At 44.2% G+C, this 19,936-nt stretch overlaps 1 protein-coding gene across 1 annotated transcript in view; it reads left to right on the top strand.

Moving 5' to 3' along the window:
• The window catches only part of FOXR1 (forkhead box R1), a 28,923-nt gene that overhangs the window by 7,952 nt on the left and 1,035 nt on the right, over window positions 1-19,936 (top strand). The window contains exons 2-5 of the mRNA XM_040325496.1: window positions 6,547-6,618; window positions 8,789-8,991; window positions 12,687-12,895; window positions 18,768-19,000. Coding sequence (XP_040181430.1) covers window positions 6,547-6,618; window positions 8,789-8,991; window positions 12,687-12,895; window positions 18,768-19,000 — 717 coding nt within the window. The remainder of the gene's footprint in view (window positions 1-6,546; window positions 6,619-8,788; window positions 8,992-12,686; window positions 12,896-18,767; window positions 19,001-19,936) is intronic.

Genomic DNA, 19,936 nt, shown 5'->3' with positions numbered 1-19,936 from the left:
AGAGAGAGAGAGAGAGAGAGAGAGAGAGAGAGAGAGAGAGAGAGAGAGAGAGAGAGAGAGAGAGAGAGAGAGAGAGACTCTCTCTCAAAATTTCCCTCAAAAGGGCCAGTTGCATCTGTAAGATTAGATGTCCAATGCATCCTCTTACATTAGATGTCAAGAGCAACCCCACCGTCAGAAGTTGAGTCCCCCACCCTCCATTACATCACAGTGCACCCCACCCTTACCTTATGCTGCTGTTGGGAAAAGATGGATGCATTGTTTGAAAGCAGAAAGTACAGGGTCTGGAGGAGGACCAGAGGTTGGCTGGAGCTCTCCTGCAACTGCAGGAGAGTTGCGAGGGCCACTTAAAATGGCCTGGCGGGCCTTGTGTTTGACACATGTGGTGTAGAGGATATATATATGCATCCCAGGTGTATGTGTGTGTGTGTGTGTGTGTGTGATATATATATATATCACACATACACACACACACACAGCCGTTTTAAAGCTCTGAGATAGGGCTTCTGTGGAGGAGATGAGCGGTCATGTAATCTTCCCGGCTGAGGTAAGAGGGAGATCACGGCCCCTCCCTCGGAAGCCGTTCATCAGAGCTGGAAAGCGGCCGTGAGTCATGTGACTGGCCTGAAGACAGCTGATATAAGGCATTGTATTGTAGACCTAGTGACACGGTGCATTATATATTTTTATTACACATAGATAGATATATATATATATATATCTATCTATCTATCTATCAGGGCTCAAAATTTCAAGTCCTGAGCTACTAGCCAGGCCTCAAAAGTTACTCGCCACTAGTTGCCCCACCTAATTCATACACTGCCCTGCGCCTAATTGCACCCATAAACACGCCCTTGTAGATTATCTCATGGAATGACAATGTTTTATGCAGAATCAAGTTACAAAATTAAATATTACCAACAACAACTTTAACAAAATGGGACAGGGCACTGGGGGCAGACCAGAGGGACAGGGCACTGGGGGCAGACCAGAGGGACAGGGCACTGGGGGCAAACCAGAGGGACAGGGCACTGGGAGCAGACCAGAGGGACAGGGCACTAGAACTGGGTCTCTTCCCCATTCTCTTGCTGTCTCCTCTGCAACTCCCATCCATCCTCTCTCTCCCATTCATCTCATCATCAGGAGCCTGTGTGTGCGGCTCCACGCTTGCATGTCCCCACTTCTCCCTTTTATTCAGGCTGGCAGAGAGAAGAGGAGCTGCAGCACAGCGGGAGGGAGTACAATCCAGCGCTGAGATCCACACACCTGCACAGCCATTGACACCATAGCACAGCGCACACTGACAGCACACAGCACACATTGAGACCAGTCTGTTCACAGTGCTCAGGCTAAACTTGCATAGAGCACAAGAAGAAGAAAACTGCACAAACTAGAAGGCTGCCGCTCGCATGTCAGGGCAACTTTCAGTGAGCGATGCACCGGAGTGGTAATTTTTGCAATCCTCCACCTCACTCATTACTTTCTGCTCTCCAGCTACATTGGTCGGGGCCCGGGGGAGGGGGGCAGGCTCAGAGAGGTCATACTGTTAGGTCCCATGGCTTAATGAGAATTGTAAGAAGAGCACCTGTGTACTGCTCTGCCTGTGCGCGGCTCACCAGACTACTTTTCCCGAGCATGCACCTTTCCTCTTCGGCCGCCAATCTCATCGGGACTCTAAGTGTAGGCACAGATTGGAGGGAGATTGGTTATGCAGCCCTGTCATCACTCGCCCCCAGCTTAAATCCACTCGCCAAATGCTAGTAGGCGAGTGGAAATTTTGAGGGCTGTATATATTCATATTCATTCACACACACACTGTATTGAGTTTAGCTAGATCCGCTCTTCCTAATATACTGATAGACAGGCAGGTGATTGTGTTAGCTTCAGTAGTTTCACTTGGTGTACTGTGTCCTCAGCACAGTGTGCACCTAAAGCTACGTGAATACATTTGCTGGTGTTCTCATATTAATACCACAGAGTATTAGCTCCAACTAGAGTATCTGTGAGGGGTTGCAGTGTTGTGGCACCAACACCAGTGCCTAAGGCCCAATTTTTCTGCCCCTATTCAACAGGGGCATGCAATTACAATTCTTGTTCTAATATTTAACAGCAGGGCCCATTCCTGCGCCCACCAAGACTACTGTGAGGGCTTACAGTGTTGTGGCAACACCAACACCTAGGGCCCAAATTTCTGCAGAGTATACTCTACTTTCAAACATCCAACTTACAAACGACTCCTACTTGCAAACGGAAGGAGACAACAGGATGTGAGAGGAAATCTACCCCTAGGAAGGGAAATTCTCTTCTGTAAACCCTGTACACACGATCTGATGGAATCTAATCTGATAGATTTTTTTCATTGGATATCCGATAAAGCTGACTTTCATCAGTCTTGCCTACACACCATCGGTTAAAAATGTGATCGTGTCCAACGTGGTGACGTAAAACACTACGACGTGCTGAGAAAAATGAAGTTCAATGCTTCTGAGAATGCGTGAATTTTTGACCGATGGACTTCTCCACAGGTGATCGTTTTTTTTCTATCGTTTTTTTTTATCCATAGGAAAAATTTAAAACGGCTTCTATTTTTTTTTTCATCGATTGGGGGGGGGGGGACGATTGGGCCCACACATGATCGGTTCATCCGATGAAATCGGTCCGTTTTCACCAGACAAACCGATCGTGTGTACAGGGCTTAAGAGGTATCTCCTGTCCACTGATGCTTTATCACCAATCCTTGTTTCACTAAAAACCCAAATGTTCAAAAAAACATTTGTCATTGGGACAGAAAGTGAGGTGCAATCTTCTGAACAGATGCGCACAGACAGCAAAACAAATGTTACAGGGGTGATAACCCTTTTCTATGTTTTTATGTTTGGCTGGAGTACCAGTTCAAAATTACAAACCGATTCTACTTGAGAACAAACCTACAGTCCCTGTCTTGTTTGCACCGCCTGTATACTGCTGTTCAAAGTATTTAGGGCCAAAGGGGCTGGTAATGACCTGGGGGGAGAGGGGGAAACCCATGCTATTTTTCTCAATGATTTTCATCCATATTGCAGGGACCAGACATTACATTAAAGCCGCAAGCCGTTTTAAATGACTTTTTTCTTATAGTAATGTAATTTTGTGCAGGGACGGTTCTAAACACGTGCCACTTCACAGGCATACTATAGACCCAGCAGGTACGATATTTAAAGGAATTTTTCAAATATTTTTTTTTTCACTTTAAGCATCATTAAAATCACTGCTCCCCAAAAAAACGTTTGTTTTTAAAAGTTTTTTTTCCATTGGTACAAGTTCCCTAGGGGAAAGACCCGAGTCCCCAAACCCGGTGTGACAAATATTCATTCGCTATTGTCGCACAACTAGGTGGGCTCATCCTATTAGAGCCCCTGGCTCTAATCGCATGCTTAAAAACAAAACAAAAAAAGCCTAATTTGGAACCCTTGCATTACAGCCAGCCACTGGTCATAAGGATAACAATTTGTGGCAGTGAGATATCCCTGATGTATATATTTTCTCTGGGCACAGTAAAATCGTTCCAGATGCCACTTACAATAAAAGAGATGGGTTTAACAAACTATTGCAAATGTTATGTAGCAAAGTCCTGGGCCCCTTTAGGCCTAATGGTGACCTCTAGAGTCAAGGACAGCTGACATCCTTCTGTGTAGCGCGAGATACAAGGCATGTTGGTTGTAATGCAAGATAAACGGTGGGCGCCAGATGCTTTTTGAATGCAAAGAGATTTATTGTCTCCTAAACAGAACTGTGGGAGAGCAGGTTAGCGCTCACCCCCGAAGGAGCCGCTGTTTAGTTTGGGATCGGCCTATTAAGTTACCTTCTTGACTTGGTCTAGGGGTGATATATGTGAGTGTGAATAAAGAGCAAGTGTCCAGACGTCAATTGAGTTTTCAATGCTTTATTCCAAGGCCCAACATCAACATGACGCACAATAGAGAAAAGTTGATGAGCGTAGAGAAACTTTAGTATCAGGCCTTGGATATGAAAGAGAGCAAGCCTGCTCTCAGCAATAATGTAACCCAATTTGTCGCCAGCACAATCAGGGTGGGTAAAGTGCCCCCGGACAGGCGTCTATCATAGGCCTGGCAGCCGGAGCACCACTTAAGGATCACTGGGAGGAACAGGCCTCTGCCAAAGGCTTGACAATTTGAGATTTGTGAAATTAGATTGAGCGAATCCTCCCAGTCAGTTCAGATAGTGTCACCCACTGACAGCTTGAGCATACCTGTCATGCGGTGTGATGACTGGATCCCAGATGGTTCGTCTAGGCCTCCTGGACAACCTCTGATTCTAGGTTCTCCCGAGCCAATCCCCCATCGCACAGCTCCCGGCTTAGGATCCTCTCAGCAGAAGGTTGGGATGAGGCTCCGCATGGTGCATGACCTCAGTAAAGCAGGCCACGGTGGCGGGGCCCATAGATGCGCACACCCTGAAGGTGGATGCCGCACCTGGAACTTGGGCCCTAAACAGAACGGCCCAAAGCACTCCGTGGAGTTTTTTTATGGACTTCTATTGCCATATTCTTGCCGTTTCATGTTTTGGATGCATTTTCTACATTTTTTTTATTCCTCTTTGAAGAACGCTATGTATCTATTGACTTTTTTGGTCTCCCATTTATTTATTTTGCGCCTTTTTATTATATTTAAGATATTGATCCCTTTTGGGATATTTACATATTTTGTACTTTATTCTTTATATACTTTTGCACTTTATTAATCCCTCTGGGATTTTGTTTCAGTGACTATACATCAGTGGACTATACATCACTTTATATCATGATATGTCTATTTTGTGTATTGTGAACACTTTTAGGTTTTGCTGCTGGTTTTATTACTTTTTTCTGTTATTTGGATACATTTTTTTTTTATTCCCCTTTAGTAACGCAAAGGACACTTTTACACCTCTGCTGACCCGATGGGTCCCTGACTTGGCACTTGCTGAAGTTTTCCCACTTCTTCACTGTCCCCGGCTGGTGAGAAGTCCGCTCTGGTACTGGCCTCAGCTTACTCACAGTGGTCTCCGGTAACAAGGTGGATGGTCCCGTAGTGACGACAGCTTCCCCTCTATCTCTGACCATGACTGGTTCCCCAGCCAGCGGAACCGTCACTTCTGGTTGGACTACAAGCCCGCAGTCCCAACCCTACGCTGCTCTCCTGCTTCTGGATAGGCCTCAGACAGCTTAGCAGCCAAATGTCCCTGGAATAGGCCTAAGGCTTTCGGCCTAGTAGCCCGAGCAACATGGCACACGTCCACCCAGACAGCCGTCCAGTGGCACAGAACCCCGATCACCTGACTCCACCCAAATAGTCTCTCCCAGGAGACCAAGGGACCCAAGAAAATCCCTGCCCATTGGCTAAGACATAATCTGTCCTTGCTATGCCATTGTCTTATCTAATGTTACCAGCTACCAGGCCACCTAGTGACAGAAGAGAGAAGTGCAGCAATTCCAGATTTAGGGGGAAATCAATTGATCTCCTATCAATTGGCCAAGGCAACTGTCGGCCTAGCAACTAAGAGCTAGATTCACAAACACTTTACGTCGGCATATCTATTGATATGCTGCGTAAGTTAGAAGATGCGCCGTCGTATCTATGCGCGCTATTCAGGGAACAAGATACGCCTGAATTTCTGCTATATCCGACTGACGTAAGTCTTAGTATGCCGCGGTATCTAGGGTGCATATTTACGCTGGCCGCTAGGGGCGCTTTCGTTGATTTACACGTAGAATATGTAAATGAGCTAGATACGCCGATTCTGCTATATGAGGCGCAGCCAATGTTAAGGTATGGACGTCGGAACAGCCGTCGAATTTTACGTCGTTTACGTAAGTCGTACGTGAATGGGACTGTGCGTAGTTTACGTTCACGTCGAAAGCATTGAGCCAACGTTTCTTAGGGAGTATATGCAACGTGATTCTGAGCATGCGCGCGCATGCGCCGTTCGTTCGGGAAGTCATTAACATGGGGTCACGGCTAATTTTAATACCACACGCCCACTACCTTTCTAATTTAAATTAGGCGTGATTACGCCGGCCCATTTACACTACGCAGGCGCAACGTGCGGCGGCAGATCTTTGAGAATACTATTCTGGGCTCCCTGTTTTACGTCGGCGTAGCGCATATGAGATGCACTACGCCGGCCAAAAGATGCGCCGAGCTACCTGAATCCTAGCTCTAAATTTACTAGCAGCCCTGCCTAAACATCAGGGTGCTACAGTTATATACTTCTATTGTACAGAAGGATCAAAAACTTGCAGGGAGTTTAAAAATGTTTTAGCCAAGCTCTGTGATTGTGTAGCTTTGGTCAGCTGGACTGCATTACACATGCCAAAATGGAATACATATGCCTGCTGTAAAAGACAGATTGTAAAATGTATATTTTAACATTTAAAAATACAAGATTCCATCTCTTTATACCTGGACATTCCCGATTTATAGTGTAAATTGGCTGCAAAGCACTGATTTATGAAAAGTAAATTTTTATTTGTTGGAAATTATGGATTATAAAATGTATATCTTATAGGTGCTGAAGAGAAGGTGGAACATTGCTCAGTAAATAGTCAGCAAAGCCTGTCCAAGGAACCAACACCACAGGGTGAGCAAGTATTTTTTATTGTACCCAACAGTCTTTAGGTTCGGCATACATCCAGGATTTTTAATTTTTTTTGCAGTTAGGATGTAATTGGCAACTTTTTTTTTTTAAAGGTGGGTCCAGTGTTGTGATCTGGGCTGAAACCAGATCGAACATGATCAAAAATGAGCAGCTAGAGTTTAATTATTTAAGTAGTCTGGATACCCAGATGAGAGGAAAGTCAATAGAAACCGAAATTAAGTCATTAAGAAATTTAAAGCGGTGGTTCACCCTAAAAAACAAGTTTCTACCATGAAATCCAGCATACTAGCGTGAGCTACAGTATGCCTTTATTTTTTTTCCGCCGTACTCAGTTTAATCCCTTGGTTACGTTTCAGACTCCCCGCGGGGAGTAGGCTTTCCTATGCAGAGGGGAACATGATTGACGGCCGGCTATGGCGCGTCATGCTTCCCGAAAATAGCCGGAGTACGACTTGGCTCTTCACGGCGCTAAACGGCGCCTGCGCACAGACTAGGAGCTGACTGCGCAGGCGCCGTGAAGAGCCAAGTCCTATTTCGGATATTTTCGGGAAGCGTGACGCGCCATAGCCGACCGTCAATCATGTTCCCCTCTGCATAGGAACGCCTACTCCCCGCGGGGAGTCTGAAACTTAACTACGGGATTAAACTGTGAGTACGGCGCAAAAAAATAAAATAAAGGCATACTGTAGCTCGCGCTAGTATGCTGGATGGCATGGTAGGACATTTTTTTTTTTTTTTAGGGTGAACCCCCGCTTTAAGTCAAAATGTGCCTAACAATTAAAAAGATATATTAGAAAGACCCAGTTGTCCACCAAATATATATATTTTTTTTTTTTGTCCCCAGTATATTTGAATTCACTTTAATATAGACTTATTCACTACCTCTGCTGGAAGTCTGTTTCAAGCGTCAACTAGCAAAAAAAATTACTTTCTCTTGGTGCTGATTGCATCCGCTATAATGGTGACGCTGTTAAATGCCTTTCAGTTAAATCACTAAAGTGTTGTAACCCTGTACGGCTGAAGGCAATATGACCACAAGACTGTGTGACTTCACATCAAGAAGAAAGTTCATTAATGTTGTCACAGTTGATAACCCTCCTCTTAAATTCGACTTGGAACAGAACTCGCCCAGCTTCATGCCTAGGCATCCTGATTGACTACGTACTGTTGCCGCTATTGCAACACCTACTAACCAAAGAGGGTTTGAAGCCTGATCCAAAGAAGATTACAGCAGTTCTTAACCTGAAGGCCCCAACCTCCAGAAAGGAGCTGGGGACATGACTAGGTATTTAAAACTATCTATCCAAATTCTCTCAGGGCCTTGCTCAACAGATGGCACCGCTACGTACACTGCTACAGATGGATGCTGTTTGGTGTTGCTATGACGAGGGGCAATTGAGGTCCCACAGGGCATCCAGCACCAGTGGCAAGTGACAAACTACACACACTTTGGCCCCATGTGCACTGCTGGTGCTAAACGGACGTTTCAACTGCCCCTGAACTCATTCAATGTTATCTTATGTGTACATGTGCACAGGTTCGTTTACTGTTGTTTTTAGGTATTTGCGTTTTTATGGGCCTTTTTTTGAAGGCAAAAAAATTAGTTCAGGCGCCAAACGCTTCTAAACGTGGTAACCCGCGTTTAGCAACGTTTTGTTTCTAGGCGTTTTTTGGCCATTTAAAAAAACAAAAACGTTTCTTAAACGCTTCTAAATGCAAACATGGCAGAACACCGCTAAACGCGGCATGTAAATGTGGCAAACGGGTTACTATCTGTCAAATTAAATCATTAAGGAGCAGTTGTAAAAACGTCCCGTGTACATGAAGCCTCATTCTACTTCTAGCCCAAGTACTCAAAAGAGATCTACGGGGCCAAGTGGAGGAATTCCATATCCAGCGCAAGGTAAGTTGGGGCAAGAAAATGTTGCCATGCATATATAGGGAGCTTGTAAGGTTGTTGTTTTTTGGTTTTTTTTTTTTATTTATTTTTTTAAAAAAAGGACATTTGTAAAATGGGATGGAAAGAATAGGATCAAGTAAAAAGGTGGTATGGTAGAAATCGATTTAGGACAAAACAGTCTTTTTCAGTATTGACCAGTCTCCTTCCTTTTTTTTATTTTTTCTTCTTTCTCCCTCCCCCTCCCCCCTTTAGAACTTTCTTTTAAGCCCACACTGTGGCTTGTTGTGGATCCCAACCTAGTGATCCCATGCCCTGATTTATCAACTTTGACTTCTGAGTCTTGTGTCTCAAATTCCTACAAGCACCCCACATCGGAGAATACACCAAAGTCTGCTGCAGGCTGTTTGACTACAGAAGATTCTGAAGAGGAACCTGTGACATCAGTCAGCAAACTGGTAAAAACGTCTAGTGAAACCATCTGTATAGTCTATACCGGGCATCACTAAATGGCGGCCCGCGGTCCGAGTCCGGCCCGAGCTGCTGCTCTTCACGGACCGTGGCGATCGCGCCATTTAGTCGCCGCTTTTGTCCCAGCCTCCTCCGCTATCATTAGCAGAGTAGAGGAGCGGGAGGCGGGACAATTCTGGACTGGGGGCGAGACCAGAGACCAGAGAGGTAGCTGCCTGTCACGTTAATCAGGATATGATTGGCTGCTAGGAGGCGGTCCTAGCAGCCAATCACCAGTTCACTGAAAATTCAACCCGGCAGCTCCCGCGCCCCTCCCAGTGCTGCTGTGCCTTCAGTTCACGATTGTCCCGCCTCCTGCTCTCCGCTCTGTGAAAGGTAGGAGTGGAGAGGGAAGGGAGGAAAATATATGGAAATGTGATGGATGGTGTGCAGGGGCAGTGATGTGTGTGGGGGGGGGCAGTGATGTGTGTGGGGGGGGGCAGTGATGTGTGTGGGGGGGCAGTGATGTGTGTGGGGGGGCAGTGATGTGTGGGGGGGGGCAGTGCTGTGTGGGGGGGGGCAGTGCTGTGTGGGGGGGGGGGCAGTGCTGTGTGTGTGTGTGGGGGCAGTGCTGTGTGGGGGGGGGCAGTGCTGTGTGTGTGTGTGTGTGTGGGGGGGCAGTGCTGTGTGGGGGGGCGCAGTTCTGTGTGTGGGGGATGTGTGATAGGGCAATACTGTGTGGGGGGATATGTGAAGGGGGGCATTACTGTGTGGGGGGATATGTGAAGGGGGGGTAATACTGTGTGGGGGGGATATGTGAAGGGGGTAATACTGTGTGGGGGGATATGTGAAGGGGGGTAATACTGTGTGGGGGGATATGTGAAGGGGGTAATACTGTGTGGGGGGATATGTGAAGGGGGTAATACTGTGTGGGGGGATATGTGAAGGGGGGTAATACTGTGTGGGGGGATATGTGAAGGGGGGTAATACTGTGTGGGGGGATATGTGAAGGGGGGTAATACTGTGTGGGGGGATATGTGAAGCGGGGTAATACTGTGTGGGGTGATATGTGAAGGAGGGCAATACTGTGTGGGGGGGATATGTGAAGGGGGGTAATACTGTGTGGGGGGATATGTGAAGGAGGGCAATACTGTGTGGGGGGATATGTGAAGGGGGGTAATACTGTGTGGGGGGATATGTGAAGGGGGGTAATACTGTGTGGGGGGATATGTGAAGGGGGGCAATACTGTGTGGAGTGATATGTGAAGGGGGGCAATACTGTGTGGGGTGATATGTGAAGGGGGCAGGGCTGTGGTGGGGAAGATGTGAAGGGGACAAGCAGCTGCGCACAAAATGAGGTGCTGCACAGAAAACGTGTAGGGGTACCATTGACTCTTAAATGCAAGGTGCAATTTCCCGCACATGTAAATTGCATGGTACAAACGCATCATGCAGTTTCCATGCGGCTGCATTTTTAAAAAGATGCCAGGACCTTTTCCTAGCAGAAAACTCAGGCACAGCAGCCCATTCAAACTAATTGTGTGTCGCGCCTGCACCCCTGGGCTGTGATGTAAAGAATGAAAGTAATTGCACAAAACTGCGATTCGGACCTCGGCTGGAAGAAAATGTTACTAATCGGACCTCCGTGAATTTTAATTCAATACCCCTGGTCTATACTGTCCACCTCAATGAAGGTTCTCAATATAGTTACATAGTAGGTACGGTTGAAAAAAGACAGTCCAACCTATGTGTGTGATTATATGTCAGTATTACATTGTATATCCCTGTATGTTGTGGTCGTTCAGGGGCTTATCTAATAGTTTCTTGAAACCATCGATTCCCCCTGCTGACACCATTGCCTGTGGCAGGTAATTCCACATCCTTGCCACTCTTACAGTAAAGAACCCTCTACGTAGTTTAAGGTTAAACCTCTTTTCTTCTCATTTTTAAAGAGTGGCCACGTGTCTTGTTAAACTCCCTTCTGCGAAAAAGTTTTACTCCTATTGTGGGGTCACCAGTATGGTAAATATTAAACCCAGCTCAACTTTAAAACACTTCATTGAAAATAAAAAAGTTGTATAGATTGAAACTTGTAATATCCTAACCCCTGGTCTACCAGAGGGGTTAGGATGTCATATTTTTTTAACCTATATAACTTTTATATATAATATTATGACATTAAAGGTTCATATAAAAAAAGAAGTCATGCTTGCCTGCTCTGTGCAGTGGTTTTGTATAGAACAGCCCCTATCCTCCTCTTTTTGCCCCCCCCCACTGGCGCTCCAGGCTCCTCCTGTTCAGCCAGTGCCCCCAGTAGCAAGCTACTTGCTCTGGGGGCAGTTGTGAGTGCTCACTCCCGATACCCCCACTCTATGCGTCCATAAGAAACACAGAGCCTTGGCTTGGCCCCAGCCCCCGCTCTCTCCTCATTGACTCACTGGCTGTGATTGACAGTAGCAGGAGTCAATGATTTACGCTACTGTCTCAGCCAATAAGGAATGAGGCCGATGTCTCCAAATTCACCAAGGCCATGGGCAAATCCTATATGGAATCTGCAGGAGAGGGTGTGTGTGTGCGTGTGTGGTTGTTTGAGGATTTAAAGTACTTTTATGGCAGAAAAATGCAGATTGTAACCCTTTGCACAAAAATCTAAAAAATTGCCCTGGTAGACAAGTGGTTAAATATCCTGCCAGTCTAACTTTTGAGTTGCTTATAAAGAAAATAAAACTTTTTCAAAGTTTAAAACTTGTTAGTAATTGGCATGGAAATAATGTGTGTGTGTGTGTGTGTGTGTGTGTGGTTTTTTTTTTTTTTTTTTTGCCGTTTATAATGTCTGGCCTTTCTCTTAGAATGCCATAATGGAACTAATTATTAGCCTTGGCATCTATATATAAAAAAAAAAACATTCCACATCTATACACATAAGATCTAAACCCTTTTCAACCATATGTAGGTAATTGGGAACATCTGGGAGAAAAAAAATAATAGGTTGGTTACCAAGTTGTCTAGTACTGATGGCTACTGAAGTAACAAGCTGGAGAACAATTCACAATTGCATTCTAGAATTTTCTGCATTTATTATTTGCATATTAAACAAACATACACCATGTACAATACACATACAGGTACAACATACATAATTTTACTGATTATAAATGCTAAAACTTTTTATATGAATGTCGCTTACTCCTTTTATTAACTAAAATATTGCAAAACCTCTGAAATGGGAATACATATGCCATCTAATGGATAGGAAGGATGGTTTCCAAAACTGCTTTATCTCTTCTCTATATCGCTGGCAAAAGATCTGATCTACAGTCAATACAAAAGGCAATGTCTGGATTCATTTGGCAATCTGACAGACCAGGCATTAGTTGCAGAGAGTGTGTGTGTGTTTATTTTTCCTTTTGCATATATGCTTTAAGCAAAGGTTTGAAAAAAAATTCCCTTTCTTCCTATACAACGCACTAGATTATCCCTTTGGGGTTTTTGCCTGGATTGTTTCATCCCAGAAGACAGATTATTATACATTGGCAAATCACACTGCAAAAGCTTGCTTTTGCAGGCCCAAAATTGGTAGCCCCAATGCTAGGAGAAACTGGGGGGGGGGGGGGGGAATTGCAATCGGGTGTAATTTTTTATTATATTTTTAACTGATTAAAATATTTGTGCACCACTTTGAAATGTATTCTCCCTACTACAGTATGTTGAAGATGATCCCCCCTATACACCAATATCGTCAACACTCCATGTCCAAAGGTGTCATGGCAGGAAGGTGCGTGTACGGAGAAGTCTATCTCCATATGAAAAGTGGCCCCGGCCTCCAATCAATTATTGCAACTTAATATCTCTGGCACTAAGGAACAGTGAGGATGGAAGTCTAAATGTGCAACAGATTTACAGCTTTGTTAGGTGAGCTGATAATGGGACATGGGGTGTGTGTGTGTTTGTTTTTTCTGTTCCTGAAGATCTGATTCCAGTTGGGATACCAGTATAGTTTTACATACTTGCATATATCCAATATAAAATATTGTATCACAATATACAGCCTAATTAACTCTCTTGTTCTAAAATAAAAAGAGAGGCATTACTCTTCAGTGGATAATCTAGTAGGATTTTTGTATTCGCTGTAAATTTTTACATTGAGTGATATATAAAGACTTTAACCAAGTGCATGATCATCAACAGAGGGATGAGACCTCAGTGGACTTTGCCTGTCACTTCTGCCAAAAAGCCCTATCTCCTAGCAATTTTTAGAGTTTAATTATAGTTTCATCCATAATGGAAATAGATGATTTCTGAACACAATTCTCACCAAACAGTAAAGGCTAATAAAGCACATGAATGGCATTCTAGGATGCTGCCAGTCTCCATAGAGAAATGGTTTAAAAATCGGGTGGAAAAATAGTCTTTGTTGCCATAGGAGTTATACCACTCCAAGGCTGGTAACAGTAGAAACTAGCCAACCCTCCAGTTTCAGAGTGCGCACTTCATCAATTGGTGCCAAGAGCCTATCAATCTCTTGAGGCTGATGTCGTCTCTAAATCCTATAAGGAATCTGCAGGGAGAGGGCATGAGGGTGTGACTTGCCTCTGCAATAGGAGTCTGAAAATAACTGTAGTGGGGTCATACTATCATGGACTACTGATAGCCTGAATCCCCACCGGAGTTCCAGCTACATTTATATACACGTGTTTATATTTCTTAAAAAGCAACGCATTGTGGAACTAGAAGTACTAGGAGAAATGGACTCCATTTGACAATTAGTAAGAATAGACTACAATTCCCACAATGCCTTGCCTTCTTGGAGCGCATGACACCTCCGCACAGACTTATGGGGGAGGTTACTTAAGGGCAAGGAGGAGCTGATTTCGCTCTCTTGGGACCTGCATCTTCTCCTCTGTGGAGAGCACCACAGCCGAGCTGTTAGGCCTGAAGCATAGGCCTGGATCCACCGGAAGATCAACCATCCGGAGGGAAGCAAGATCAAGGGTGTCCAGCTCGTGTTCCAGGAGACCGGAGACGCTCGCCAGCTGACGATTGTAACAGTGGAGAGTGCGATACCGGAGACCATGTGTTGCGGAGCGGTGATTGATCGGCACGTTTTTGTGAAGGACTCAGGCGGACCGGGCCTGCTTGGGTGAGAGGGCACATGCCTAAGTTTCAATACCACTTCAGCTTTAACGTTAACCATAGCCACGTGTTGATCTCTGACTGAATCAGAGAGGCCTAACAAGTTGAGAGTTATGCCAGCAGAGTTGACTGACGCTGACTAGAGATCTGTTCATCAGCGTTGGTGTTCATCATACCCTTTTGACTGAGTTTATTCCTTTCTGTACCCTTTGGATTACAATTTAAAAGTGCACCAACGGTTGCAACATAGACTTTGTACTCAGGAGACATTTGGGAGCTGTTTGAGCCAGGCCTGGCAAAGGTTTTCTGCATTAGCTGTTCTGCAGAACTGCCCGCTAGGGGGAGCTCGCGAGCATAGACTGCCTATAATAACTGATACTTAACAATATTAGGCCTCATTCACACAGGCGGACTCCGTCGCTATGGAGTCTGCCTGCTCCCGTCAGCTCAGCGGGAGATCTGTCCGCAGATCTCCGCTGAGCCGACGGATGACAAGCTCCTCTCTGCTCACTGAGCGGGGAGGGGCTTGTCGGGCACCGCTGTCCTCCTATGGAGCGATCTGATGAAAACGGACAGCATGTCCGTTTTCATCAGATCTTACCCGATCCGCATGTACGGATGGGGACGTGGCCCCCATACATCCTGTTTTTAGCGGATCGGGTCAGATGTCAGCGGACATGTCTCCGCTGACATCCGACGCTCCATAGCGATGCATGGAGCGACCGTTCGGGTCCGTGACAGACGGACCCGAACAGCCCATAGTGTGAATGAGGCCTTACCCTTTTAGTTTGGGTTTTCTTTATTTGTTGACTCTTGCAAAGGGCCCTTGCAGAGTCATTTTAACCTGTTGTTCAAACTCCTTTATCCTCTTTACCATACGCAAAGTAAAGCTATTCTTTTGGTTTGACTATATTAATTATGTGAGGTGTGTTTACTCTTGGGAGCCACCAACTGGAGAAGGTAACAATATTATTGTATTACCATTGCATGTTTTATGTATGCTATTGTGGCCTCAGCCAAGTAGGGGTCACAATACTATCGCATGTATGTGGTGTGCCAAGGGAGGGTTCGAGCCAATTAAAGGGGGTGAATTTATTAATGAGAGTAGATCCCAAATCTAACCAGAGGCTCCTGCGGGGGTAGCGCTACATAACTAAGTGATATGGGTCATAAAGTCCATAAAGGCACGATCGTTCTAAAAACCTTGGTGGAAAAGGATCCAGACACACCTGATGAAGGCAAAGAAAACTTGGTGGACAGACAGCAGAGAATAACAAGATTCCAGGCTGCAGATTTTGGCAAATCGGTAGGTACACTGCCAGCAGCCGTCAGGGTATAAGTCAGGGCCTCCAGTACAGCAGGACTGTCTTTCTCCCCATGTCTAGAATCAGACATGTTGCAACCACATGGCAGTAAGGCTCAGGGTAAGAGGTGAGACCTGGACAGCTGGTAGGGGGCAGCAGATTGGATTAAAGTTCTACTTCGCTTTTTGCACGCAGAAAGGAGATGGTTCCTCAACAGCATAGTTATATACACTCTATGTATTAACTTTTCTATTCCTATAGTTGGCTAGTCTATCAAAGCTCTGATAAAGGTGATGGTACAACAACGATAGCTATAAAAACAAAACACTGCTTAAATAAGCAAGGATCTCATTTTATTTAACAAGAAAGTAGAAATGCTAACAACATAAAACACTAAAAGAATATTACAAAGCATATAAAACAAAATAACATATAATACATTACGTAAGGACGTTCTTGAGATGCTGAGCTCAATGGAAAAGCGGATATAACTCTAGCTGGCCACTACTTTTTAAAGCTCACTCAGACACCACCCACACATACACACACTGCCAGCCTGTCTAGCACTCTGACAAATTTAAAATCCATAAGTGGTTGTCCTTCCTTCCTTGTTAATCACCCGGGTCATCTTTCAGTAACAGCTGGCCCTTGATGTTGGTGTAACCTCCCCAAGAGGTCTTATCTAGTGCTCTTCTACCCACATACCTCACATTAGGAGGCCTAGGCGAGAATATCCTGTGTTGAGATTTGAATTCCCATTTATGACTCCTTGTTTCAAACACCCTGCTGGATAAACTTTCTGTACTGGCACTCCAAGAGGCAATTTCCAACATAGGTCAAATGGCTGTATCAATCAGGCAGTAAAACTCCAGAAATATAAGATATTCAACCATTTTGCCTTCCAACACTAGACATGTGCAATTCGTTTCATAACAAATCAAAATTCGGCTGAATTTTGTATCTTTTGGACATCCCAGATGCATCCAAATGTCCGAAGAAAAATCACATTTTCAAGTAAAGCGAAAGGAAATTATAACAAATTAATTTTGTCATGATTTGTGAAAGGTTTAATGAAACGGGTGAACTCGGAGTAAATCTTACAGTCCAATCAGCTGATTAATTTCGTGCTGGAGGTTAGATTACTGGCAAAGTGCATTTCTGAGAACTAATTGAGAAGGGTGTTGTATTTGGACCGAGGAGACGAGTTTTGAAAAGCAGCAGAAGAGGTGTATGTGTGTGTGTGTGTTAATGGATTCAAGCTCTTGACATCAGGTTCCTTCTGGTACCAGCAGTAGTGACACAGCACAACCACTGGCAAAGTGCGTTCATGAGACGGGTGATGTATTGTATTTGAGCAGAAGAGATGAGTTTTGAGAAGCAGCAGAAAAGATATGGTGTGTGTGTGTGTGTGTGTGTGTGTTTAATGGATAAAATAAAATTCTGAATTACGACTCGATATTATATATAAAATTGTTTTTGGATAATGTGTTATTTCTGAGTATAGATATTCTTTATAACAAATTGATTTGTTTTATTTAGTTTTCGGATAATTTGTTAGGTAACCATAAAACAAATCAATTTGTTATAAAGAATATCTATACGCTACGGAAATAATTAACATAACGAAATTGTGTATTTTATGAATGAAAACAAAATTGTATTCACTTTAAGGGGACACTTTTTTACGTTTGGAGGAAAGGCGATTTTAATCTCCAAATGCAAAAAAAAGGCTTCTTCACAGTAAGTATCTCCTTTTGAAACACGGAAGTGCTACAGCTCACTTTGATCTGTGGTTCAGCTTTCTTGGATCTTGACTGCCATCTACTGGCCACTGGAGGAACACTTGTTCCAGTTTTGTACCAGAGAGGTTGCCTTACATCTCCACACGTGTTTTACAAACGCTGTCTGTGTCTGCCAGGACTGCCTGAATACCACACAAAGACAACTGTACTGCACGGCTTGCAGACACTCTATGGAGAGAACTGTGGCAGACTTCAGTAAGGGTAAGAACCCTCTATACATCATTGGATTTCAGGATCTGCATGTGGGAACAATCCTGTGACATTACATAGACATATTCCTTTTGAACTAATCACCAGTTGATTGTACCCCCCCCCCCTCCTCTCTAACCTGCATTAACACTGAGACTATCCATTGTGTTTATGCTGTTTCAAACTAAACCTGCAGTCTAACAAGTCCAAGGGAAACCTTTTACCTTCCAAGCAGCAAAATCACTTCATAATATTTTCATATTGAGGTTTGATAAGTGCTTCAAGTTTGGCAGAGACGGTGATATCTATTACCTATATGTTCATGGCAGCTACATGCCTTTATGAATGGACCTGTTTGAGCTTACTTTGCACAGGATGCGCTTAAGGACTATTTTTGTTTGATTTTTATTAATCTGAGATCGATCAATTTTGTTCCATTGCATTTGGAGACATCCTGCAATCTATTGAGCACTTCCTGGATACCTTCTTTGAACTGATCGGCTGTACATATTCAACATGTGTGTTTGAATCCTGCATCCGCTTCCCCCTTTTCTCTTAGACTAGTGGGGCCAGCCACACATATATTCACATATATATATTTTTTGCCAGCGATCAGTTTTTATATCAGAGGTTTGTGTTTATCTCCCCAGTCAGTAGCGGTTGGTCAGTCTTTTAGCAAACTTTTATTATACAACGTTGTCATTTTTATAGATAACTGTACATTGGAGGAACGGGTCCCACTCGGGAGGTCTCTGTACCACCCCAGTTGGACCTTCTTCTTCTTTTTTTTTTTTTTTTTTTAATTAAACTGTATATGTATTCATCAATAAAGTTTTTTTCCATTTGACCCTGTTGCTGATTCTCCCTCAAATACATTGTTTGGGACCTCTGTCTCATCCTTCTCTTTTTTTACCTGTTACTCAGTGTCCATTGGGAGGTATCCCGTCTTGTACAGACGTATCAGAGGTTTGGAATATAAATAATACACCCCAGGTTGGATTCCATTAGAACAAGCATTTGCTGAATGAATAGCTATAGGTCTGACTTGTCAGATTGTGTGTTGCACCAATGTAGAGAGTCCGTTGCTTTTGCACAGAGGACAATGTTTCTTCTCTACAGAATATTTCAAGGTTGGGTGCTTTTCAGCTTGGGCTGAGGGGTGATTAACCTGAAAATGACTAGCCCTATAACACTTTTATGATTTTGCTATACCCTGCATTGGGGCTGAGACTTCAGTTGGTATGTGATATGTTACATTTAGACACAAGTACATATGCCTGTAGGGAAAAAAACGGCACAGTTTTTAGTTTACAGGCTTTCCTCCACAAGTATAATGCTGCTTTCTTTACTTTTCAGGGAACACTTTCCATTTTTCCATGCTGCTCCAGATGGTTGGAAAAATACTGTCCGGCACAATTTGTGTTTCAGCAGCAGCTTTGAGAAGATCGCAGGTTGGGTGTGTGCTGATGGACACCGGCGATCTTGTCTGTGGAAATTAACAAGCCAGGGTCGTAAAAAATTCCGCACAGAGGTGCATGGCCTGTCAGATGAGTTACTGCGCATATTACGAAGGAGCATGACCAAACCAGGTACAACATGTCTACAAGTATGTTTTGTGGTGGTGGGGGGGCGGGGTTCCCTACACTTTTTATACTTTGTTCTTTATCAGAAGTCGGGGGTTAAAATCTTAACCAAATCTTGTCATGAAGTTCATTAAGTAAGGAGCAGTTAGAACAGGGGTCCTCAAACTACGGCTAGCCAGGGTGATTTACTCAGCTCGCAAATTGCCCCTTCCATAAGATCGCCGCACTCCCCCCCCCCCCCCCCTCCCTTATTCACGCAAGACAAGAAACATGACAGGTCAGGACAAAGGGCTGTATTTTTCATGTTAAGAAGTGAGTGATTGGTTGCTAGACAGCGGGGCGGTCCCAGGAATCAACATGCCTTTAACATGGAAAATCCCACCCTTTGTCCGGAACCCCCCACCCCCAACAGTCTGAGGGACAGTGAAATGGCCCCCTGTTTGGGGACCCCTGAGTTAGAATAATTAAACTGACTGGTTCTTTGAGCTGATTCTTTCAAACGTGAGTTCTGCTGAGCAGGGACTTCAGTTAACTTGCACTGCTTGTATTTATAACCTATTCATGACTATAGGACTGCATTTATTTTGTCATTTTATATCTGCCTAGAGTTCAGCTTTAAAGCACTAACAATTAAACTGTACCCTGAAACAAAGTGAAGGAATAGAGCTTAAAACCCGATCCCAAGTATAGAATGCCCAGTATTAGGCATGTGCATTTCGTTTCGTTCCAAATCGAAATTCGGACAAATTTTTCATTATTCGGTTGCATACGAATTCCCGAATTGCAATATTAACGAATTTACCGAATCCGAACGAACGTTTTCGATTTCGAATCGAAAACCCGCGGACGAAATTCGATCGGAATTAGAAAAAAAATTTTTTTTCGAATCGAATTCGAAAACAAATTCTATTCGAAAAGAGACTATTTGTTTTCGAATCCGGT

This window comes from Rana temporaria, chromosome 10 (genome assembly GCF_905171775.1).
Source record: "Rana temporaria chromosome 10, aRanTem1.1, whole genome shotgun sequence".
NCBI classification, from domain to species: domain Eukaryota; kingdom Metazoa; phylum Chordata; class Amphibia; order Anura; family Ranidae; genus Rana; species Rana temporaria.
The sequence above is the reverse complement of the archived record's forward strand: the minus strand, read 5'-3'. Positions and strand labels throughout refer to the sequence as shown.